This window comes from Vollenhovia emeryi, unplaced genomic scaffold (assembly GCF_000949405.1).
Source record: "Vollenhovia emeryi isolate VEMERY1.0 unplaced genomic scaffold, V.emery_V1.0 DF939192.1, whole genome shotgun sequence".
In the NCBI taxonomy this organism is placed as follows: Eukaryota; Metazoa; Arthropoda; class Insecta; order Hymenoptera; family Formicidae; genus Vollenhovia; species Vollenhovia emeryi.
Window position 1 is genome coordinate 517,545 of NW_011967174.1, and position 25,864 is coordinate 543,408.

Below are 25,864 nucleotides of genomic sequence, written 5' to 3' on the forward strand. Positions count from 1 at the left end.
TGTACACGTGCCGTGTGCAAAACCTGGGGGGCTTATGACTAGGACGCTCCCGACGCGAGCACAGTCATTCGAATCCAGTATTAGTGCGGTGTAGAGTGCTCGGTGTTTTGTAATCCACTTACGAATTCTTCTTTCTCTTTTCTTCTGCGTTTCTCCGTCTGTTCCTTTCTGTTTCTCGCGCGACTACGATCGATTAGTGGTGAGTACCAAGAGATAACAGTGTGGCGGATACATACTATACTATCAGACACTTCTCTACCACTATCGTTGACGATACCCTCCTTAGCCGCATATGTCGACGACACCGACGACAATACACAAACAACGCTATTTCGTATCGCTCGAAGAAGTGCACGTAGAATCGTTGCAAGCGTGATTTACCTCAGCCTCGTGATTTCTCTGTTTTCCTCGTGTTACTCCTCCCGAAGCACCGAGACCCCATAGTGCCATGAACGATATTCATCGAGATCTTTGAACGTACATACATCAGGTCAGCTACTTGGGTGAATTGTCAATTGTCGCTGAGAATTCCCGGATAGATCAGTTTGCAAATGAAACGATGGTCCTTCTTAAACGATACTAATTATTCGCCATATTATGCGGTTCATAAAGTCTTGAGATCTACTTGTATCTGTGCAAATATTTAGTGACTTATTCTTATGAAGCTATTAATTATTATTGAAAAATAGAAAAATACTGTAAATCTGCCAATTTATCCATGCAGCCGGTTAGACTGCTCTTAAAAAAATTGATCAAACAGTCTACGTTTTAATCAACTTTGAATTTTAGAAAATCGCTACGGTTTATAAATGACATTTTATTTTAAATTAGTAATTTACGCTTGTTTAACATACCGAAGGCAGACAAACCGAAGAAAACATGTGAAAACATATTTCGAGTACACACGATTGAATTAACCCTTTCAAGTTAAAATTTTTAGTTGGGCTATAGTTTTATATGTGGGGGAATCTTGACGATTCCGTATTTGAAGTAGAACATCTTATAGCCTTATTTAATAATACAGGTGAAGATATAGCTAACAAGATTTAATTGTAATTGACGCAGCGGACTGTATAGATGGACAGGGCGAGGAATGTCTGTGCTGTCTAAAATGAATATGGCATGCTGGAAAATCTAATGTCCTTAATATCTAATCTCGCGCGAAGGTTAAAATAGAATCACGATCACTGAACATAGATTCTATATTACGTTATAATTAGACATACGAGGTATTAATAAAATTGACAAACCGAGCTGCCCGCCGACCCTAAAACATTGGAGAGGATGAAGAAATAAAAATAGTAGCAATTAAATATCAAAATTTTGAAGCTTATATCTTTATAATAAATACATAAGTAAATAAGTTTCAGCTGATGAAAAATTTTACAGTTCCAGCGAATTAAACTTATAATATCCCGACGTGATGCTTCGCGAATTCAAAGAGACACACAGGCCAGTATTCATAGCTCACTCTTATATTTATAAGAACATCTTAAGCCACAGTGTGTTGTAAACCAATCACAGAGCCACGTTAACGTCTTGAAACATTACTCAAGATAATCTTGAAATAAAAACGGTCTATGAACCACCGGCCATAGACAGCTCAAGCATGAGTAAAATGTAATAGCCTTCCCATATAAAAGTTCCCGAAGAGATCGCACGCGATACTCGCGATATTTAATAGCGTTTGAATAAATTTTACATAAAATAAAGGTGCGTATCGTAATCAGAAAATATATTATTATCATGTGTATTCGAGTTAGCAACCTCGTTAATTTTAAAAATACGCACGCATTTCCCCCGCTATTATTAGTTACCGAAACGGTCTCTCGTCGACTGACGGTGCTAATCAAACTAAGTCATCAAGTAAATTCAAACAAGATATTATTGCTATGTTGAATGTGATTAGTCGAATTGCCCCGATGCTTATTTTATAAAATCATTATAATGTTACTTGTAAGCTAATTGTAAAATGCGAGTATAGATAAGTGCATGGATTTTCCAGCGAATACATTAAAAGGTTATTGTTTAAACATTTATACGTTTAATGTGATAATTGAGAGTTAGCGATGTTTAAAAATACGTTAGAGATGTCGTTCATCCGTTACGAATGAAGGAGAAACTTAATTTCAACGTTTAATTTCGACGATATCATTTAACAGGCTAATACTTGAAGAGTCGTACGCAGACATGGGAGGATGGGGATTTTCGTGCACCGTGATAATATTTTGATTCCTTCATTCGGATCGTAACATAAGATATTATGTTTCATTAAAAATGTTTCATTATAAAACGTAATTATGTGTCATGCAAGTCATCGGATACTAGGATTTCTTTATAGCACGATCTAATTTCAAAATCCTAACTTATCCAGTTTTATTATTCAAACGTGAATTAGCAAATTAACCTGAAACACGATAATATTTTCAGATATACAAAAAAGCTAAATCAAACCGTGTTTCGTCGGGAGAAATTCTTTATTCTGATTGCGATAAGTTATATTATTGAAATCGCAATCTTCTTTTGAAGACAATTAATTGACAAATGTGTGTGTATAAAAAAATTGTTATTAAATTGAAATGGAACTTGTTGGATAAACTATGCATCCAATGTTCCAATGAAATGAGAGTTTCTCAAATATTTGATTAACGGAACTGTAAGAATGAAGAAACGCAATGCATATAAAAGATTTATACCGCATCTTACACATTTTACAGATATATTAACAATATATTAAGTAAAACTATAGCGCAATTTATTTCGCAAAATTCTCGGAACGTGTTTGAAAAAAAGTAAAGAACTTTTTTATTAAACTTTTTGTAAAGTAATTATTTTCTCACTTGGTAAATTATTTTCTTCGTCACAAGTATAAAGCTTAAATGTTGCAAAGCAAACATTTATGATAATTACCGAGCCGATGATTCATGCGCGCGTTTGTTAGTGCCAACATTTACCACATTGCTCATTCTTGGCCGTTTCATTATTATATATATATATATTTCTATTTAATTATAGCACACCCGTCGACATATTGCGCATATTCAACAATCATGACTCATTTCAACAATTTAACACCGGCATTTGCATTTCTTAGTCGTGCGGTTCGCAGATACTTCATATTTTTGTTAACAATAATATAATATACACGCACACGTAAATAAGATGTAACAAAAAATGTAAGTTTTTAATATTCCAAAGATTTCAATGACAGAGTAATGTATTACGCCGTATCATAATACTGTAACATAAATTGTTTAAAATTTTAATTTTTATGTTTTAAACACAAATTCGAAGGAATAAAGGGTCATGGCTGAAGCAATATTTTTCGCAATAAATTTAAAAATAAAAATTCTTTAGACACTAACGTCCTGTCACGGCTCTTTACTCTTTATTCCTTCGAATTTGTGCTTATCACAAGAGAGCCTTATGAATTTCATTAATTCGATTAATGTTTTACATTGTCAAATCATTTTAATAACAAGCCTGCATAAATATCACCAGAGATACCTTATACATATTGAACAACAATTAATCCATAATAATTAAACAATATACAAATTATATGCAGAAGTATTAAAGGGTGTCTAATAGAAATAATAGATAAAATTTTATAAAAGTTTCGAGTTAACGTTGGTCTTGGTTTTCCATTTATCGCGTGTAACGTAACACTTCGACGCGTAGGGACACTTTGCAGTCCCTATCGGCGTGGCAGGATACGCGTTGGGTTACCACGCATTCCATCCACGAATATGCGTGCGATTGAACGGTAGGGGTAAAATGAGGAGACCGCTATCGTGTGTGTGGAGATCCTAGCGCCTTCCCTAATACGGTTTCGCGGACTCGCCTGCACGCGTCTGCACGGATATAGAATCGCCCGCGTTCTCTCCTCTCTCTCTCTCTCTCTCTCTCTCTCTCTCTCTCTCTCTCTCTCTTTCTTTCTCCTTAGCGTGCGCGGCGCAGTGCCGCCTGTTACTACTGCCACTATTACGGCCGCTACTACTGGCATGTCATATCGTTACCGGATACTACTGTCAGTGGTAACGGAGCGCATTTATGCGGCTGAAAACGCGCTGATCGCTACGGGGGCACATGTTCGGTCATAGACACGAATTAAACTCAGTTTTTCAAGAGGGATGAACAACTATTTGAATATTTAATTGAGACCAGAATATTATTAAGTATTAATAAAAATATAGCGACAGTTTGAGTAAATATATTTTATAAATTCAGACTTCGAGTTGTTAGCTGATTTATTTTCTGGTCCACATTTTACTCTATGAAATAGTACTCATAGGTGAGATAAAATTAACTACAATTCAAAAAATAAATGAAATATAATAAAAGTTAAATTCTTAATTTCTGAAATTACTAATTATGTTCTATAAGTTTTTGTTATATAAAATGTCAACCATTTGTTCCAAAAATACAGGTAATATCTTTCTCGCTAGGAAATGTCTTTTCCCATCTTGCTTTATACACGTATGTATATGTATATACATATACACACACACACACACACACATATATATATATATATATATATATATAACAACATTGCAATCGTATAGAGTCTGTCAGAAAATGAAGATAATATTAAAAAATATTCGATATAATATAAAGTTTATGTTAACTTAAATAGAAAAGTAGTATAGCTCTACTGTTTTCCCCACCTTTGTTAGTAGTAATACAGCACATTTTCTAGTCCCTAACGTTTTCACGATTACACAGGCATTTATCATTATACGCAGAATAATATCCGTATACTTTTTGCAATTTAAAAATGAAACGTTTGCAACAATAGCACATAATCCAATGTGTAGTTCAAGATATTTTTATATGATAAACTGTTAGGCAGCAAAAGAACATGAAAATAAGAAACTAAATCTTCAAAATTATGCACCATAGGAGTGCAAAAGCATACAATTTATTATAAGTACCACTGTTACAATAATAATAAATTCAATGTGAGAGAGAGAGAGAGAGAAAGAGAGTGTGTGTTCCTACATCTATTTCTACTGTTATGTCTCTGCATTAATTTTTTTTAAGAATATCGTAATGCATGTATATGACACGTGTGCCAAATATATTATATTGTTACCTTTGGTTGCTATTACTACTGCCACTACTGTCATCTTCATATGCTATTAAATGAAATATTATTGCTACAGGTACACGATTAATTAGCACTGCCAAACGCTATTACGCACATCCATTTATTTTCGTACCAGATATCATCACTATTTCGTTGCAACAAGCGTGTCACTCGATCGCTATTTACTTTCACGTTTTCAGCAACAGTAATTATGTGGGTTGTCGTAAATACCTATCTTAAATAATTAAAGATTTTCTTATAACACACATCTCTACCAAGTCGTTGAAATTTCTAAATAGATATCTAAATCACAAATATTTGTAATGACAATATACATTACTACTTTCTTACAATCGTACAGAGTAATTCGGAGTTACAGTCCGTATCGCTTAACATTTAGATACATAGAAATAAATTATATCCTTTCGTGCAGATATCGTTGAATAATCTAAAGTGTAACGTGAAGTATTCATATTATAATGTTTTAATCTATATGTCGATAGTTATTATCGGAAAAATGACAATATATCTACTTGAAAATAATCTAATCGTGAGATTAATGGCTCATCATCTATGTATTTTCTCCATCTTAATTCGCCAAAATTTCTTCAAGATTACTGACATCTAGGCTTTGGATAAACAGTTTTCTCTTTTATTCAGTTACCAATTTAACTTTATTGAACTTTTCATGTGACTTTATCAATGCACATATAATCTGCAATTTCTTTAAATATTCAAATATGCGTCGAACTATTATCAAAATGTTTTCTATATTATGGAAAGACACTGTAGGTCTGTTTGCCATAGCAGATCTGTTCAATGCTCTAGTATCTCGCGTGAAGTACTTTTATTCCTCTTTCTATATAGCTCGTCTCTTCACTTGCTCAACTGTGCGCGCGCTTTAAGCTGGCCACGAAAATAGAATTGGTTGCCGACGAGTCAGACGGAAACGCGGATTGTTTACGTCCTCGTAAGCGACTGGTTAGGTAACCGAAATGGGTTACCGTACCGGCGATGATTCCTCTCGATATTAATAAAGATGTCGAATTAGATTTCGAATTACGAATTACGGATTTCAAAACCATAAAGTTTTGATAAAAATATTTTCGCGATCAAATTGCGCTGCAATCGTTCTGCGAACTTTCCACGGGGTCTCTTCTAGAAAGAATCAAAGTTACTTTTGACGTTAATTATAATGCACTTTTACTTGTATTAGCGTTACGAAATAATTATCGTAAGATTGCATCGTCTTTCCGATTGCGTAACAGTACGAGATAATAATTAGTCTTGTAATAACTTTTTGACTTGACATGACGATGATTGATTTTGCGACTAATTTCGGTGTAACAAGATATGCGCGATAACAGAGTTTCTTTTTCAGTGTAAAAATGCCTTTCAAGCCCGTGGAACATCCAAAATGCCCCAAATGTGGCAAATCCGTTTACGCTGCAGAAGAGCGGGTTGCCGGTGGACTGAAATGGCACAAAATGTGCTTCAAGTGCGGTGAGTAAACAAGCATAATTTTATCATTTAGAAATAGAGAGAATGCAAACAAGTGGTCTCTTAATCACATAATTACAACGAATCGATACTTTGAAACAGAAGAATTGATATCGTTTTGTAAATTAAAAACGGAAAGAGAGAAAATACTGGGTCGTTTCGCAAATAATGCGGCGTAAAATGAAGCTTATTCTTTAGTTTAAAACCGAAAGACTTTTATCAGGGAAATTTAAGACGAGCAGAAGTAGTAATGGAAAACATATTTTGGATTAAAATTTAAATGTGAAATATATATATTTTTTTTTGCTCAACTGCAAAATTTTTTTCTGAAAAGCCACACTACTTTTGGAATGACTCAGTATAATGCACAAAAAATTTTTAACAGAAATATATTTAATTTTACGTAGACAGCGAAAACATTTATCGTGCAAATAGCACATTTTCATACAAGCACGAATTTATTTGTTGAAAACATTTAATTTACATGAAAGCAATATTTCCGACAGTTTTAGTTTCTTAAAAGCACAAAGTGAAACAGTGTATTGTTAGGCAATCGCTGTTTACGTAAATAGCTAGATATTATTTATTTTTATGTATTTTTGCTTTTTTAAATTTGTGAAACCTGCTTTTTTATCTGAATTTAATGGTATGCTTTTCTATTTGTTCTGTGAGACTATGTTCTGTTAAAATGGCCAAATAATTCCGTTAACGAAAAACATTATTGAGTTTTCTATTTTTAGTTGGTTTAAAATAAATTTTATGCTCGGCGAGTTCGTCGCGATTGTTATCGGGTCTGCAGGTTGGCCAAAAATCTATTGTCGACTGTCCAGTAATGCTTTCGGGTGCAATGACCAATGTGAATAATTCACGATAATCTCACTGGTGAACATTGCCGTGTTTCGAAAAGATGCACGTAAATTACTATTTCTAAAACGAAATAAATTTTAAGAGATAAATCGTCACGTGAATTGACGTATTTTGCCGATGTTAAATACTTTCGAGTATTATTTTACAGCGTATCAATAAAAATGTTTGTCTTTGTACACGTGTAAAAATGTACAACATATGCGAAAATTTAAAAAAATATAAAAATTCGCAATAAATTTAAAAATTAAAATCATTTGGACACTAACGTCCTGTCTTGGCTCTTATATCCTTCATTCGAATTGCGCTTTCACGTCAGAGCCTTATGAGTTTTATTGTTTCAAAAAATGTACCTTGTTATGTTTACGGAAGGTAATGGTTATGCTCCAACATTTTGACGCGCTCACTGCACCATTTTGTATTTTACGCGCGATTCTTCAATAATAAAGTGCCGAATATACGTGAGAATGTCATAAAATACACGTATTTGGGATATATACTCTAAAAATTGCCGAATTAAAATAAGTCAAGCACTATTCGAGTACATCTCCCGAGGTAATACAGCACAGTTTACGGTGCTTTACGCCTCGACACTTGAGTACATCCAGCAGGAAGTGCCGTAATCTCCAACGACGGACGACGAACGTGTGTTGCAGGTCTTTGCGGCAAACTGCTCGACTCGACAAACTGCTCCGAGCACGAGGGCGAGCTGTTTTGCAAAGTCTGCCACGCCCGCAAGTTCGGCCCTAAGGGCTACGGCTTCGGTGGCGGAGCTGGCTGCCTGTCCATGGACCAAGGCGAGCATCTAGCGAAGGACGAGTGAGTGCATCTGCCGTCGCACAACTTCGACCCTGCCCCCCCCCCGCCCCTCACACCCTCTTCTACCCTTGATTCCTGAGTAGCATACTACCAACGTGGGTCCCACGTCGGGAGCGTCTCTGTTGTTCTACCCTCTCCACGTAAAGACCTCCTCCACGTGCGCGAAACTGAAAATCGACCGATCAACCGTCGTGAACACCCGTGATCCATCAGCGTGACGCTTCTCTTGGTCAATCGCGCCTCCAGCAACTCGGAAGAAGCCGCTGCCTGCGCAAAGCTCCAGGATGCCAGGAGAACACGCGCCGACGTATACGTGCACAGCGTGTCCGGCAGAGTGAACCGCGTTTTTCTACATTTTACCCACCTGTCTCTTAAATTCCCGATGCATGACGAGGAGAGAATCTCTCGTCCGGTTTCTGCCCCCCCCCTTTTCATAAAAATTAGATCTAGATCGGTCCTTTGTGTCCCGATAGTTGAATCTAGACGGTCCCTTAGGACCAGACTGTTTTATTCCCACCTTTGGAGTCTGTCATCACCGTAGGCGAGCATGTCACCGCGTTTCTTTAGTCTCTTCGAAAGATCCGTCCTCACCTTACCGATTTTACCTCTCGCCTTACCGTCGTGTATCACCGTGAACGACGTTCCAATTTGGTCAAGTCCACCCCCCTTCGGTTTAACCCCTACCCCCCGAGTCCGTTCCTCGTCGTCTCCTGGTGTGACCGGCCAACATCGTCACGTCCGATCGATTGAATTGTGCTCTCCCCTTTCTCTTTTCTTTCTTTCTTCTTCTTCTTCTGTGTTTTTTTTTCTTCTATAATGCGAATACATACGCTAGTTTGTAGGATCATTTGTACCATCTGTAATAAGTGCCATTAAAAGTGGAAAAAAGGGAAAGATAAAATTGGAAACAAAAGAAAACCAAGCGGTGTCTTTCATTAACGAATATAACACACGTTTCCCCATTACCTTTCAGTGTGTAGACAGATCGATGTACGAGTGACACGTGCGTAACGAGCACACGTCTCAAAGAGACGCAGAACGGAGTCGCACGGTTGAGAGCCCGGTCAAAGTCGCGAGATCCTCAATGCAAATCGCCGCGCGCGTCTACTTTGAATTCCGTAATCGGATCGTTGGCACCGAATGCAAATTCGATGAGTCGAAGCTCGAATGCTACGGACGTGTTTATTGTCCTACCGTCGCGGATAAATGTAGAAACGTCGTTTTCGTGGCGCGTTGAAATGCGCCGACGAGATCATGTCGCTTTCAACACGCGTGACTGTGATTTTGACCGGGACCGAGAGCTCACGCTCCATCAAAGTCCACGGAAGTAGACTGTTGAAGCGTGCACGTTTCCTCCTCCGTCTTCTGCGAAACGTCGAGCCTTTGCGTACGAAACCCGCATCCTCGGCCCTCCGTCCTCCTCTCTTCAGGCCCTTTCGCCGTGAGAGGGGACGAAGCTTTACGAAAAAAAAAAAGAGATAAAAATGCATATACGCAAATAAGAGAAAAGAAACACACGACACACCCCGCCCCCGCCAGCCCCGCCGAGCACGAGCCAACCGGAGGCAAGCGTTGAACAATATACCGTTGTTACTTTATCACATAGTACGAGCTGCGTGATAAAGAGAAAATACCGAGTACGAGAATGGTGAGCATCGAGTCAAATTGCGCCTCTGTCTCTCTCTCTTTCTCTCTTATCTCGCTGTCTCTTTCTCTCTCTTTTTCACTCACTCTCTCTCTCTCTCTCTCTCTCTCTTTCTCTATCTCACTCTCTCTCTCTCTTCTCTCGCTCTCTCTTTTTCTCTCGCTATCTCTCCTTTTTTTTCTTTTTCGCCGCGTGACGAAGCTTCTTTTTCTTTTTTGTAGCTTATATACACGTAGCTCTCCCGCATGGCCTCTCTCGCACCACTTCTAATCCTATAATCTCGCTAACGCCTTAACTTTACTTGCGTGGGTGCTGGCGCGTGCGTGCGTGTACGTGCGTGCGTGCCCGCGTGCGTGTTAGTGTATTCGCGATATGCCATGTCGATGTAATGAGGTAACGGCGACCGACACCGTTCTCGGCAACGACAACGTTGCGTAGTAGCCGACGATAACGCCATTGAGATGAGCCCCTCGTACCCGCCGGCCGCGCGGTCCAGATACACCACTCGCCGTGCGTCTGAATCTCAGATTCCCCGTCTGTCTTCTCATTGAACTCAAACGGGGAGAGTTATCCCTTGATAGATAGTCGAAGAAACATAATTTCGGACACATTACAAATTTAATTATAAATTACAAAAGAGAAATGAATCGAGCTGCACTGGGATTTAATCGAATCGAGCGAGCCCCGCGCAAATGTAAAGGCAGCGGGGAAAGGCACGTTCACTCAGATACGTGCGAATCGGTCGAAGAGTTCATAGACGAAAGAAAGTGTGGGCTACCCATCCTATTATTACCTATTACTACATTGCACCTCAAGGATCAGCTCCACTTTAACACTCTACTTAAGCACACTCGGGATCTCTTAACCCTTTGAGGCATCTCTATTGAACCATTTTTTTGTGAGACTTCGTATACAAGGGTTTTCAGGGTCGCTGATTACGAATCCGTTGTCAGATTTTCATCGTTCAAAATGGCGGAATTTAAAATTTAAAAGAATAATATCATTCAACTGTAATTCAGCTAAGAAACATTATGTAGATACTATTAGGACCCATGGAACCTAAATTCCAGTTGAAAATTCTTATAGAATATAAAAAATAGCGCAAAACTTGGCGATTTCAAATTCTTATTTATAAAGTCTTATTTTCTAATTGTACACCTGATCCGTGGATACCGAGTTTCGAATGAAAACACCGAATCCGTAACGCGCCAAAACCCGACCTGAATGCTAGACATTAAATGGCCAGAAAGTAAAGAAGTTGAGGTGGTAACGTGGGTTACCACCACACTTCAAAGGGTTAACACGCGTATCTCCCTTTTATTGAGTTTGGCGTATCAAGCGTAAACCGTGTCCACTTCGCTTTCTGAATCGTCCTGGACCAGGACGAGTCCAGCAACCAATCGTGATAAGTGCACGTGCATCTGCACCGCTCACGTATTCCGCTGTGCATAATGTAACTGTGTACCGTAATATAAAACCCATCTCAGCGGCGCAATTGTCACGCTATACGAGGAAGACAGGACGATCGGTGTCACCTCACTGTGTCGATGTTACTCCACCTCACGGTACGGATGCGTGCGTGTACGCACGCATAGGCTCTCCACACTGTACCCGACACGGCGGCACTTCAACATCTCCCTCTCTTCCCTGTCCCCTCTTGTTATCTCTCTGCCTCACTCTGTCTCTCTCTCTCTCTCTCTCTCTCTCCCCCCCTTTCTTTTTTGACATATTATTCGTTGGTACAATTATGCCGTACGGTTTGCTTCTCGGCTCTCCTCTCGGGGCTCGGCGGAAGCCACGTACCGTGGTTGCGAAGGGGAAAAATTACGCTAACACGTTGACTAACTCTTGCCTAACAAGCTAACCCGTAACACCATTTGAATGTATTTACGTTTACGTTATCTCCCGGCTTGATCGAATCCGACGTAACTTTCTTCGGGGTCTCCGACGAAAATCGGATATAATGCAAGAAGACATTAATTATTAATGTAAAATCCAGACAAAAGTTTTAGATAGGATTCTCTCGCGGTATATTTTGGAGTTTGATTTCAAAGTTAAATAAGTTTCAAGCCTCTACATTTCGTACATTGTACGCCAGACATTTACGTATCAGCTAGAAGAGTATCAAGCAGTGAAAAATAAGTATTTTGTTCGCGTGGATATTCGTATACTTAACTCTTCTATTACTTGAGATTAATATTATATCAATGCGAGACCTGATATCTTAAGATCGAGTATCATTCTCTTCTTGCGCAGTTGCATCCGATTATTGGAAAAACTCTGATGTTCGTCGGAATGTTTTGATAGCGCTATTTGTTTCTGTAGACTAGTCGTATTCAGATGGAACGTGTTCAGTGAAATTGACGGATCACAAGACGTATTTTAATAATTTCCTCAATTGTGTACTTCTGCTCGTATAAGTTTCCATAATTTCCTGCAAAGTGTTTCGTTAAAATCTAAAGGTGTTTAACAAAATGTAGACTTCGATGCTCCTATAAGTTAATCTGGCAATTGTAAATGCTAGATAATTATATTTTCGCTTCCGTGGCACAAGCAGTTATTTATGCGTATACTTTAAATCTTTCCTGGCTGCATTTTCTTATTACTTTCACCTTCTTCCCGAGTTTTTCTCGTACTTATCTCCGTAACATGTTTAAATTAACTTTCGGAAGCATACTTTAGGCTTCTAGATTTCCTTAAGTGTTTCGTACTTTGATTAAAAGCGCTCCGATCTGAACAATCTGAATTACATGAATAATTATTCCAATTGTTATAGTTTCCTAAGTTACTGTTTGATAATTGTTACATCTATCACTTTACTTTGTGAATCATCAATTTCATTGTTTAATTATTCCTCATCTGTGTGCTGTATTTAAATGGCTTCCACATTCGATGCTTACATCTGATTATCGAATTACAAGACTCACAGGCGAGACGGATCAATCGTGGTGGATATCACCCCGTGCCAGATGTTACTTGACGAGAAAATGATTGTAAATATCAAAAGCGATAAGAAATGAAATGAATTCGTCTCACTTCTGAGTCTTGCTACAGTATTGTTAACTTTGTCGACGGATGGATTGTAACGAATTGAATTTTTAGGGAATTTTCGCGAGGTTCGAATGCTATTCTCGAGCCGCGGGCTATCGCCAAAGCGCCCGAGGGAGAGGGATGTCCTCGCTGCGGAGGGTACGTTTATGCCGCCGAGCAGATGTTGGCCCGTGGACGGGTAAGTCGATTTAAGAGACAGGCGTGCGCGGTGCGCATTTAACACTAAATGCGACACAAACGGTCAACTAAGAAATCCTATTAGCATCAAAGCTCGACTATTTGAACGCCGAGTGACGTGGCGATAGTTACACGATTGTATTTAGCGTTAAATGCACAACGATAAAAGTCTTGCGTCTCCTTGGTGCTTCGACTGATCGTTCGCTCGTGCATTTTAAAGATTAAAGGGGAGTCGGCAGGTCTCAGTTAAACAACCAAGTTTTTCTATTAATCTTTCGGACACGCTGAGTAGACTATTAATCTTTTACTCGTGAGGATAATTGATAGGAAGCGCGCGAGTTTTGGGATACCGTTTGAATCGGTTATGCACAGTCGTGGTCAGAAACGTCGTCCGACTTTCAATACAGTGAACATCAGAATACAGCCTCTACATGCGATGATCCTATAGTGAACAAACAATAGCGAAGCTCTCCAGGAATTTTACACTGCTAGCAATAATCGATTAAAATAAAACGTAACACTCTCTTTTCAGAGTTGAAGAGCCAAGTAGAGTGAATAACAGTATTTTCATTATTTCTTCGAGCGAGAATCTCACTCTTTTCGAGTGAGATTCCACTCGAAAAAATTTAGAGAGTACGGCAGCTACATTTTTCACGTACGTACGAATGTCTATGCGACGAAAACTTATTGTGAAACGTCGGGCAGCCGTTCTCTGACCATGGCCGTACAACGTAAATCTCTAGGCAATTAGGCTTGCAATTGCACTTTTGTCTATAAAGCAAAACGCGGGAACATGGTGTTTACTCGTTCATCAATTCATGATTCCTCGACTGATCTCGCATCTGCTTTTAGATTGGCAGATGATAGTCGAAAATAGCTTCTCACACACTCCTCGAGTCGCAGCCAGGTGCGCGCTGCGATACCTGTGGGTGGGTCAGCCTCGAGCCGCGGATATTTCAACGGGCGAGGGCGGCTCGTGGGATTGTGGCGCGCGATTTAGCACGCGAGGCAATAAAATCGGTCGCTGACGCGGCGACAGACAGATTGACGCAATCGGCGTCCTCTTCGTCGCGCTTACTCACGTGTATTTCGGAAAATCTGGACGGAACCGCGCCGCGGTAAAAAGCGCGGGTTACAAAACAGCTGCGGCAAAACGCGGCGCGGCATGTCGCGGCTTTTGCCGCGCGGCTAAATTCGGCACGCGGCGCGCGGTAATGGGCCGCGTCACGCGTCCCCGTAATCTTATCCAATCTCCATTTCATAACAATGTGAGGAAAAAATAGCGGCGCGAGAGAGGAACGGGGGGAGGGGATGAGAGGCGGAGGATTCGCTCTGGACCGGGGGTGCTAGCCCAGAAACTTTCTCGGTGGTTTCGTCAGAGAATGATTTTGGCGACGCACCAACTGGCCGGCCAATCTTAGCCGGCCCGATACCCGGCGATAAAATGGCTCGCTACCAGAAGGAGCGCCGCTCGCGGAACCAGAGAAATGGAGGCTAATTGCTGGCCGACAATCTGGTCCAGCGATAATCCGCGCGCGAAAACGGCGACGGCGATCCATCTTTCTCGTCGCCCGTGACTCACCTGCCTGCCGCTTGAAATCGCTTCTTCGCGCGAGAATTCGATTATGCTATTCCTGCTCGCGCTTCTCCTCGAACGGAAAATCACATCCCCGTAGAAATTTGCGAACAAGACGCCACTTGGTCAAAATTCTTTTTATCTCGAATCACGTCAATGCGAATGCACATTCTAACGCGAGATCTTTGACACACGTTGTTTTGAGAGTTTTTTTGGGAAGTGTTAAGGCCTAGTGTCCACGATGCCGGAACTTGGTCCAAGTTCCGGCACCGTGGACGCGGGCCTTCAAGCTTCTCCCGAAACACTCTATCCGATGGTCGAAATGTGAAAATTGAAATGCTCGACGATTCGTCGCGGCACCAAGAACCGATAAACGTCTCGTCGGGCGCCAGTAGACCGTCGTTTTGGTCAATCCTCGTTCTTGTGATTAGGCTTACCATAAACTGTGCTTCAAGTGCAAAATGTGTCGCCGTACTCTGGACTCGACGCTTCATTGCGATGGTCCTGACCGCGAGATATACTGTCGAGGTATCTTCCGTCTAAAGAATCTGCAGTCCCCCTTATGGCTCCGCCAGTTTCCTTAATTCTTTCTCGATTTGTTGCACAGACATCCGTACTGACAGTCCTGTGTTCTGAAACGTTGAACGATTATTATATCTCCTCAACGTATTTGTCTGTCTACATTCCGTCCGATTCCGATTCTGACTCGTTCATTATTGCTGTTGTTACCTACTAAAATCAGTTTGTAAACTCTTTCCACGCCGCCAGGAAACAGCCCCCGAATATACAAGGGCTGCAAAATATCACAGACGAAGGATTATCATGTGTTTTATCATTCCTTTTTCTCGTCTTTCTTATCAAGGCGCGCGAATATGTGTTTATTTGTTCCGAGCGAATTTAGACCGCCGTCTTCCAGAATTAGCACTACAGGAAACCATAAACACTAGAGATCAAATTACGAAAAGTTGTTAGTGAAAATGTTTCAGTTTTAGCATTAAGTTTTAGTGTTAAGTATTATCTAAGAATTTTCAATTACAGATTGAGATTTGTTAAGTTTTTTAATCTTAAATTAGTCCAACGAATATACACTAAATGAATATGATAAATAAGATTTTATCGATAAAGTTTTCGGAATTATTTGAAATAAGAGACAACGGAGAAAAATAGGATTCCAGAATATACAAATTTCGTTTTCTCGACTTTTGATTATTTAGAGAATTCGCTACATTTTGTAATAACTTTGAAACCCGTCTGAACTTAGCTGCATCAATAGTAATATCTTTTTGGATCATTAGAAATCGTTATCTTCACTAAAAGCTGCTACGAGAATATTTTTCTAGAAAAAAAAACTATACAATGTTTCGAATAAACCGGCCTGTAAGAATTTCGCAAGAGTCAATGGGACGATATAAATATTAAAATGGCTGAAATGAGAGAATAAAGATTTACAGTAGCATTGCTTGTTGCTACTGCGAGGAATCTTGAAACAAATCTTGGCGGGCTACAAGGAGCTTTCAATGTCTGCGCTCCTGAATAATTGTACAAGAAAATAATATTGTACAATAGTACTTTTGCCTCTCCTTGAAACTTTCAGTGACTAACCCCATCCTTTGTGTTTCGTGCAGCAATGGCACAGGGAATGCTTTAAGTGTGCCAACTGCTCGAAAAGATTAGACTCCGTCAACTGCTGCGAAGGTCCTGACAAGGACATTTATTGCAAAGGTAAGGCTGCGGCACGATCGCGCGCATGAAGACGTAACGTACAAGACGCGCGAAATGTGATAAGAAATTAATTTCATTTGTCGCCACACGTATGCAGATACTTTTCACACGTGTGTCGCGCTGAATAATACAAGTACTGGAATATTGATGATTAGGTACTCGAGACTGGGAGCATTAAAGCTGTCGAAAAAGAAAATTTCATCTTTTCCCTCGTCTTGAAGAAATCGAAAGAAATTCAAACCTTTAAATATAATTAAAAAGAGACATACAAGGAATATATCTCTTTCTAATCGTATTAAAATCATTGCGCGTCGATTACTTTTCAATCTTGAAACATACACGGAGACAATTTTCTCTTAAATTTCACCCTGAAGATCATGTAATCGTGGAACAACATGGCATTTCGAAGAACTGGATGAGAGTTCTTTGGAATTTTACATTCTATTAAAATAAAATGTATGGAAAAATTTCAAAAACTCGGAAAATTCTTCGAAATGCCGTGTTGTCCCACGATTTTCAGGATAAATTTTAAGAGAAAATGCTCCCCGTGTAGTTTCGTTTTCTTGGAATAGTAAATTTATATAATTAAATCGGTAATCGATTGAACTTTTCGCGAATAAATATCTATTGTAAAGAATTATTGCGAAAAATATCACTTCTATCAGGGTGCGAGTCTGGGACTTCCCTTCAATCCGTGACGGGCGTCCTTATCAATTCGACCACTGAGACATGTGACATTTATTGTAATACTCAGTAAATATTAAGGGTAACATTGTTATTTTAGGCGACGTGACAAATTTCACTTATTATTGCGTATTAACCCTTTGAAGCATAGTGGTAACCCACGTTACCACCTCAACTTCTTTACATTTTGGCCATTTAATTTCTAGTTAACGCATGCATTTCTTGGTACCGAAGCAATAAAGGAACATTTTAAATTATGAAAATCTAACAACGGATTCGTAATTAGCGACCCCAAAAACCCTTGTATACAGAGTTTCACAACAAATGGTTCAATAGAAAAATGCTTCAAAGGGTTAAAGCAACATTAATGCATTCTGAATCCAATATGCGCAAGGTTTTCTTTAATTTACCACTGCTAAAAGAATGTTTGAAAATATGAGTTGAAATATAAACTTTCCAATAAGTTACACTGCGTTATGTGTTTAATACGAATGACAAGACGGAGAAGAATTTGGAGGAAAATGAAAGATTGTATTGGCGTGTCTGTACGATTATGTCTTCGTCGCTGACCATCATGACGAGATAACGTTAGGCGACGTGCAACCTTTAATCGATATTGTCTACAGTATGCTACGGAAAGAGGTTCGGACCGAAGGGTTATGGCTACGGCCAGGGTGGCGGCGCCCTGCAGAGTGACTGCTACGCCAATGGGTGGGTTTTGAGAGTCGGGACTGGAATGGGAAGCACGCGAGAGAGAGAAATCCCGCCTCGGCTTCTACACTTTCACTATATATGATGCGCTTGTCTGCTTAACAGCTTGCTATCCGAAGAAATTCGGTCCGCGGGGTGTCGGCCACGCCGGGATTATGTGGATCGGGCTGCAGTGCGATATTGAGGACGAGGGGTACGCGCCCCCTTAGTTATGACGATTATATTCTGCGCGCGTAAACAGGGTGCTCGGAGAAAGAGGAGCGCGCGAGTAACGGCAACTTTATCTTCGAGTAATCTGCGTCGATTTTTCCTTGGCAAAAAAAATTTCCTCGAGCTTACTTCTTGGCTTCCGCACGTTGCACTGGAAACGAGAACAATCCCTTCTATTTTGTGAGCATTTGAAATGAAAAGAATGGATCTTCCGGACCTGTGCATACAGCAGCTTCCTTTCAATATTTCTGACAAAGTAATATCGTACGCTCCAAGTCCCGGGGAATTCTTTGTACGGGAATAAGGAATATTCGAGGGCGAAGTGCAATATTAATTATGAAAAATTAATTTCAGCTTAGAAGTAAAAATATTATCGCGATGCTATTCCTTGGTGTTGGATAGCACAGTTTTCAGATCGTAAATTTTCCATATTAACTTCGGTCGAATTTTGCAAATGAAGAAGATGAGAAATAAAAATTGCAAATTAATATTTAAATACGTAAGTCAGTATTTATGCAATCTTACTTCCTCTCTTTCTCTCTCTTGAATATTCAAATGTAATATTACTGCAAACATGATTATACTTCCAAAGATATACATATATATGCAATTTGCATAAAGAAAATCTCCTTTTATTACCTTCTCGTATTATGAAGTTGTGTTGTAAATTTGCAAAGATTTAAATCGAACGAGTAACACATGAGTCTTCAAAGGTCGTATTTCTTCTGAGAAAAAATCGACTTTCTCGAAGAGTATAAGAAAATTGCCACTGCCACGCACCCTCTCCAAACACACTGTGTACCTGCGCGCGCGCGCCTGTGTGTGTCCATGTATATATGCATAATGTGTATATAATAATATGCACATACATATATACATACATATAGACCGACGCCTTAACGCTTTGCGCTACTACTCACCCTGGCATCACGAATCGATTGATCGTAAATCGGAATATCGAGTGTCACTTCTCAATGACGATCTTCACGCGCTTTATACTCGTCGAATATAATGCACTGACGTTCATAGTTGCCAGAGAGTCTTCCATATACATTCGACATTCCTGTTACCGCACGGTTTGTACGATCTTGCATGCATGCACCCGTAACAATCGAAATTACACCCGAAATTCACCGTAGAATCCGAATTGTTATCTACTAACGTCCCCTGCGACTAGATATCCTATTAGATATCATGTGCCATATGTAAGTTGAGCTAGAGCTCCCGTCTTTTCCCTTAATTGAATCGAAAAGCTGTGTGACATGTAATTTACACGTGGGACTCCATGAACACTTCGTAATCGCGTGTTACGGGCACAGAAGGAAACTCAATTTCAAACTGTTTGTCTTTTTATGGTGTGACAACGAAAGCTTATATACTGCCTCAGGAAAATAGAGATATCACGTCATAGTTTTTATCATTAAAACTTGTCTCGACATTTATTACATATCATCTGGTTATCGCGGAGCGTTATACGTTATGTCTACATCATAATTGTTGTATTCTCTTTTTGGTATTATGTAGAAAGTCACAGGAATTTTGATTGTGATGTGAATAACCCTTTACTACTACGCAGGGATTTGAAAAGACTTGCCACAATGTCACGAAACATTATTGAGCCACTTCAATGTCTCTTCTATGTACCTTGCCAAGCGATTACCAACAATCAATATCTCCCTATTATTCGCATGCAATTCCGTTCTTTTGTGACATCGCGAAAGAGCCGCAGAGATGAGAAAAGCGAGTGAGATTAAAAGTTAAAGTTAAAATGGAGGGAAATCCAACGTTCCTGCTCCCAGCGTGAAGTTGAAACGCCCGATCGAGTTTACTTAGGAGACTGATCGTCTGATCGGGCAGAATCAATCGCTTTTCCGCAATCCCTACGGTTCAACGATCGGCCCAGTCGCCGAGAACGAGAACCACCCGCGATAATGCGAGTGACCCTTTGCGATGCAGCGATGCGGCTCCTCGCACCACCGTGATCGACACCGCGATAATCAAGGCACCGCCCGGCAAGGGCTGTCCCCGCTGCGGTGGCGTCGTCTTCGCCGCCGAGCAGGTGCTCGCGAGCAAGGGCCGCGAGTGGCACCGGAAGTGCTACAAGTGCCACGACTGCACCAAGACCCTGGACTCGATCATCGCCTGCGACGGCCCGGACCAGGATGTTTACTGCAAGACCTGTTACGGGAAAAAGTGGGGACCGCACGGATACGGATTCGCATGTGGCTCGGGATTCCTCCAGACCGACGGGCTCACGTAAGTCCCGGGGCTCAATGCTGGGGGTTCACCCTGCTCAACGCGTGACTATAAATACAAGTCGATTTAAATAACCGAGCTGCACCGGGTGCTGCATAAAGTCTACGCTGGACGAACATTCATAAAGAGTGACTTCATGAATTTGCAGATTCGCGATTTGTTTTATGCACAAAACACACTTGGCTAGTCGACGGAAACTAATTAATACAGCGATTATTGGTAAAATTATAAATGGGTTTTCGTCATTAAGTTTATAAAAATGAAATTTCCAAGAACACTATTTTCCGTACTTGTACAGGGTGTACTAAAACCACCGGATATCCTTTTAATCGCAGATTCCTTAGAAAATTTCAAGAGGAAAATTCGAATAAAAAAATGTCGGGGCTACGATAGTTTTTAAATAATAAGCGATTATATTTCACAAATGACAGGTCTGAGATTTCGCGCGCTCAGGCACGGCGACATGACGAGTGATAAAAGTGTTCCTATGTGTTTCGCGAGCGAGCGAGAACCAAAGTCACCGTTTAACGGGACAGAAATTATTTGGGAAGACGATGATCCGGTTATTTTGAAAACTTGAGGATAAAGAGAGGCAGGAGACTGGATTGAATCTAACTGAAAATTCCAAGTTCACTCAGAATATCGGAGATCGACTAAATCGAAGGATATCAGTCTGATCAAGATGCTCATCATAGTAAACCCCTCCCTTTTATTAATAAGACGTTACACAAAGTTAACAAAAGAAATGGTTAAAGATAACAAGAGGAACAATTAATTCGAGAATGAATCGTTAAGTCTGTTGTGAAAGTTGTCACTATGCTAAAAAGGGCGATATTCGTAGGAACATCTTTATCACTTGTCGTGTCGCCGTACCTGAGCGCGCGAAATCTCAGGCCTGTCATTTGTGAAATGTAATCGCTTATTATTTAAAAACTATTATAGCCTCGACATTTTTGTATTAGAATTTTTGTCTTGAAAGTTTCTAAAGAATTTATAAGATTAAAAGGATATCCGGTGGTTTTAGTACACCCTGTATAGATAGAACTTTAGCGACTTCGTTATATAAATGCAAAGTATATATTTCCAACATAATCCACGACAAAATTTCGATCTTGGACGAAGATTTGAACGTAATTTAAGTGAAAAATAACAAGTACATTTCGAAGGGACTAACGGATGCTGAAATTGAGGAGGGTAAAATTAAAATTAAAATTTCAAGAAGAATAAAGTCGTAAGAGAAAATCTTGCGAATTTCAGCGCATACATCTTCATTTGCATATTTCATTATTGTGACCTATCGGTTTGAGTAAAATTAACCGTTTGACTGCAGACGAGCGTGACCGTGCTCTTCACTTATTCCGCTGTAACTGCGAGAAGCGCGTTTTTTTTTTATTAAAAATGCGAAACACAAAAAATACAAATCGCTACTCGACTCAATTACTGACAAAGTCGAGACAATCAAATCGTATGTACACGATACATTGTGTTCCAGTATATTTCATCGTACGTTATAACTGTTCATCATGCATTATGCCGCCTCTGTTGTCCTTGTTTCATTAAAATATTATTTTATTATTAAAAATAACCGAGACAATCCATAAATATTACTACTGCATGAAACCACATTCTGAAGAATTATTCGTGAATTACTTATTGTCCATTTTTTAATTACTTCATTTTTCATATTGAAAGTTAGAGTTCATGTTCTCGAATAATAAAAGTTTTACTCTCTACACATCATTTTGTTTGTACAGTCGTTACTTAATTTTTACATTACTTTTCGAAAAAAAAAACATTTAATTCTTGGTACATAATGTTCTGATAAAATAAAGTGAAAACTGCTTGTCACATTTGTGAGCAGAAAGCTGGCGCATATCACACTTTACTCTCCGCAGTCAAACGGTGAAACAATGAAAAATTAAGTTAGCACGTAAAACGTCCTCGCGGATTAAGATAAAATGAAACGTTAAATTCGACCAGGCGAGATCGTAATCGCGTTAATTACCCGCAGGGAGGAAGAAATTTCGGCCAGTCGACCTTACTACAATCCTGATACGACCTCGATTAAGGCGCCAGCTGGGCAGGGTTGCCCCCGTTGCGGTGGCATGGTGTTTGCCGCTGAACAACAGCTCGCCAAGGGCACCATGTGGCACAAGAAGTGCTTCAATTGTGCCGAGTGCCACCGACCCTTGGACTCCATGCTGGCGTGCGACGGCCCCGACAAGGAGATCCACTGCCGCGCGTGCTACGGAAAGCTCTTTGGGCCCAAAGGCTTCGGGTTCGGCCACAAACCGACTCTCATCTCGACGAACGGAAATCAGGCCCCCTCGTAGTAAGTGCATCACGACGGCTCCCGAGAGTAATTAGTTTCTGAAACACGGTGCGAAAAGTTTGTTATCGGGGAAACTTCGATGATTGATAGCGATCTTGATAATCGACCTACTTCTCTAATTATAATTTTCCTTTAACACTCGAGTAGTATCGCGTGAGAAGTAAGTTATAGGAATGGATTATGAAACACAGCGCTATGATTTACGCACCGGAATATTGGAACAAGCTATTACTTCTTCCTGTAATTATTCTTTTCGTTCGTGCATTCGCAAAGAACTCGGTAGAAAGATACGACTTGTTGACTTAGAGGAAAGTGCCCTGTTACGAGGCAGCAGGTCTTCAACATTCGACTTTAATCACAAATCCTTTTTCGCAACGGCTACACAATCTGACAATGAATTTTCCACTAAACAAATTTTACTCTAAGGGCAATAGATTCACGGTGGAACCAACAGACGATGCCTATTAATTTAGCAGAAACTCGTCTATCTCATAATAGGAGACTTTCCTCTATACATTTTACTTGATAAATAAATTTTTTTCTATCTACACTAGGATAATTTTGATAAGAAAAATCTACTTGGAGATAATAATTGTAGACTGATCACCTCGACAAATCAGCCGAGGCTCTCCTTGCTCTCTCAGAGATTCCCAGACGTTGTTCTCATTTCGCAGCATGGACTCCAAGCCCCAGGTCGGCCAGAAGCGAAACGACGGGCACGGTTGCTCGCGCTGCGGCTACCCGGTGTACGCCGCCGAGCAGATGATCTCGAAGAACCGCGTCTGGCACAAGCGGTGCTTCAGCTGCGGCGAGTGCGGCCGTTCCCTAGATTCGACGAACTTGAACGACGGCCCGGACGGGGACATCTACTGCCGCGGCTGCTACGGCCGGAACTTTGGGCCCAAGGGCGTCGGCTTCGGAATGGGCGCGGGCACCCTCACGATGGCCTAATTGCCAGGCCCAACCCCCTTCACACGCCGCTCGAGGAACGCCCTCGATCCCAGTCTTATATATTAATGTAAATACATCTATATATAGAGGCGTCTGACTGTGTATCCGACGACAGACGAACGCGCTGCTCCGGGAATTTCGATTTCTCCTTTCCTAGCTTATACGACGATTCGATAATGTCGATGACTACACTTTCATTATCGCGAATAGTGGCGCCGTAGTGGAGGGATGATGGTGTCCGTTTGACTCCACGGTCGACGAAGCACGGACCGCGCACGGATAAGCCACTGCGGGCTCTTGATAATATTGCGATGTGAAATCGCGCATTGATCGTATTACGGACAAATTCATTATTGAGCTCGATCATTTATTTATTCGTTGTACGAGCCGAGGCAGAAATTTGTCGTTTTAATAATGACACTAGTGACCCTCCTCGCTCCGAACGTTTGACGTTAAAGGGATTAGAACTTGCGTTTAGAAAGATATAAAAGTGTGAATAATCCGTTTTATGTATCAACCTAGTGAACACCAAGTGACATAACATCAATGGTGTTCATTGGGAATTAATGTCCGATAGGTACATTAATTTTTGTGAAACGTCTATAAAGTCTTTGCCTTAATTTTGGGATTTAAGGAGGGTATCGACTCTTGCCATTATTAAAATAATGCGTCACCCGATCGCGAGGTTATCGACGATACGCGAGTTTATTCTTGCAGTCAATTAGACCCATTCACGCTCAATCGTCACGACGGCTTGCGCCGGCTGCTATCAAGATTTTACGAGATTCGTAAATGTATCGCGAGAGAGTTGAAACTGAACTGCTGGCTCCACTCGTTAGATATTCTACGATTCTCGCTTCACGTGATTTTCATAGCAGCCTGAGCGATCCTCGATGACGACACTACGCGCAAACGACTAATCTGACGACGAGCAATTACGAACGTACGAAATCTTCTTTCTTTCTCTTCTCTTTTCTTATTGTTGATCAGGAAATGGGAGAATACGACTCGACAATCGATCCGCGAGACGATCAGATTTGGACTTGCGAAGACACTGGCGGGCTGGATATCTCTGAACTTACAACCATTTTGACCGAATTTATTGCTTCAACTTTTTTCGTTTCCTCCCCCAACGAAAGTGGAAAATCTTTCTCGACAATTTCTAATGTCTCCCTATTTATTTTCGTGCTGGCTGATGGAAATTTTATTTTAGACTTAAAGGTCTCAAACTTAAGATCCCTTTTTACCTTGTTGATTCGATTCGAGCTGACTAATTAAGATATTGACTCTTATCAAATTTCTTGACATAAATAGAGATTTAGGGACAACCTATTACGTATTTACATAGCTTAAGAGACGGAGATATTTTCAATAAGTAAAGGTGCACTGCGATCCGCTAACGACGAAGATTGCCAAACTGTTTTATATCGCTGATATTGCTCACTGTTTAACGTTTTTGATCACCAGCGTTGCTCAAGATTAAGCATATTAGATAACGTCTTTCTCTCTCCTCTATTAGAATTGCGAGACAGAATGCATCACGAAAATTAAGGATGCAAAGCTTTTTGACTGTCTCGCTCGATCGAACTTATGCAAGTATTAATTGCGAAAACTCTACGGCGGACGAATACTGCTTTTCGATCAGGTTGTCACATCAGGCCAAACATTTTGAGATTTACAGCGTAATAATTAAACACACGGCATCGATATTGCAGCGGACATTCGCGGACGACATAAGCGGATGAATACGAATAAAAAATGTACAATAAATATGATATAACCGGGCTACGACCAGCAGCAACGATGTAACCGACGACTAAGACGAAAAGCTAATTTAATTATGATTTTCAATAAATGTGTACTTGAAATCTTCTCAACATTCTTCTTTACCCGAACGGAACGAAGTAAAAACAAATTTTTATTCACGCAAAATATCGCGAAATCGCAAGAGATAATCGGACGATATAAAGTTTAACATTAAATACAGACAAATTGAAACGGTAATGCAGATGTTGGCTGCTACGCATGTCGCCTACACGGAGAGAATTTTCCCTTAAATTTCACTCTGAAAATGGTGTAATCGCATTTTGAATAACTTTATAAAGAGTTTCCTTGAAAATTTACCATGCACTTTACCAAGAAAATGTGCACCAAGTATGATCACTAGTAAAATGTAAACAATAGCCCTCCAACGGAACTGTCGTGGGAATCACTGGAGTGATTTCAACGGAGAGAAGTGAGTATGAATATGGTGTAAAACACTAATTTCATATA

The 25,864-nt window shown here is 40.2% G+C and overlaps 1 protein-coding gene across 5 annotated transcripts; it reads left to right on the plus strand.

Moving 5' to 3' along the window:
- The first annotated feature begins 27 nt into the window (after positions 1–27).
- Positions 28–24,210, plus strand: LOC105562256 (muscle LIM protein 1-like). 5 transcript variants are annotated; one of them, XM_012012958.1, is made up of 9 exons: positions 28–199; positions 6,474–6,595; positions 8,113–8,275; positions 13,023–13,149; positions 15,156–15,252; positions 17,947–18,034; positions 20,008–20,307; positions 22,319–22,639; positions 23,314–24,210. In XM_012012958.1, the coding sequence occupies exons 2-9, from the start codon at positions 6,481–6,483 to the stop codon at positions 23,588–23,590; spliced, it is 1,488 nt and encodes a 495-aa protein (XP_011868348.1). In that variant the 5' UTR covers positions 28–199; positions 6,474–6,480; the 3' UTR covers positions 23,591–24,210. The 5 variants fall into 5 exon arrangements, with proteins under 5 accessions (XP_011868348.1, XP_011868349.1, XP_011868351.1 ...); XM_012012959.1 differs by lacking the exons at positions 15,156–15,252; positions 17,947–18,034 and adding exons at positions 16,350–16,446; positions 17,757–17,841; XM_012012962.1 differs by lacking the exons at positions 15,156–15,252; positions 22,319–22,639; positions 23,314–24,210 and adding exons at positions 16,350–16,446; positions 17,757–17,841 and having other exon boundaries at positions 29–199; positions 20,008–20,073.
- Positions 24,211–25,864: the final 1,654 nt, after the last annotated feature.

Excerpts from the sequence above, each read along its gene's own strand:
- LOC105562256 (XM_012012958.1), top strand. The coding sequence starts at position 6,481 with ATGCCTTTCAAGCCCGTGGAACATCCAAAATGCCCCAAATGTGGCAAA. Across the intron at positions 6,596-8,112 it reads CAAAATGTGCTTCAAGTGCG|GTCTTTGCGGCAAACTGCTC; the intron begins GTGAGTAAACAA and ends CGTGTGTTGCAG. Across the intron at positions 15,253-17,946 it reads CCGCGAGATATACTGTCGAG|CTTGCTATCCGAAGAAATTC; the intron begins GTATCTTCCGTC and ends TCTGCTTAACAG.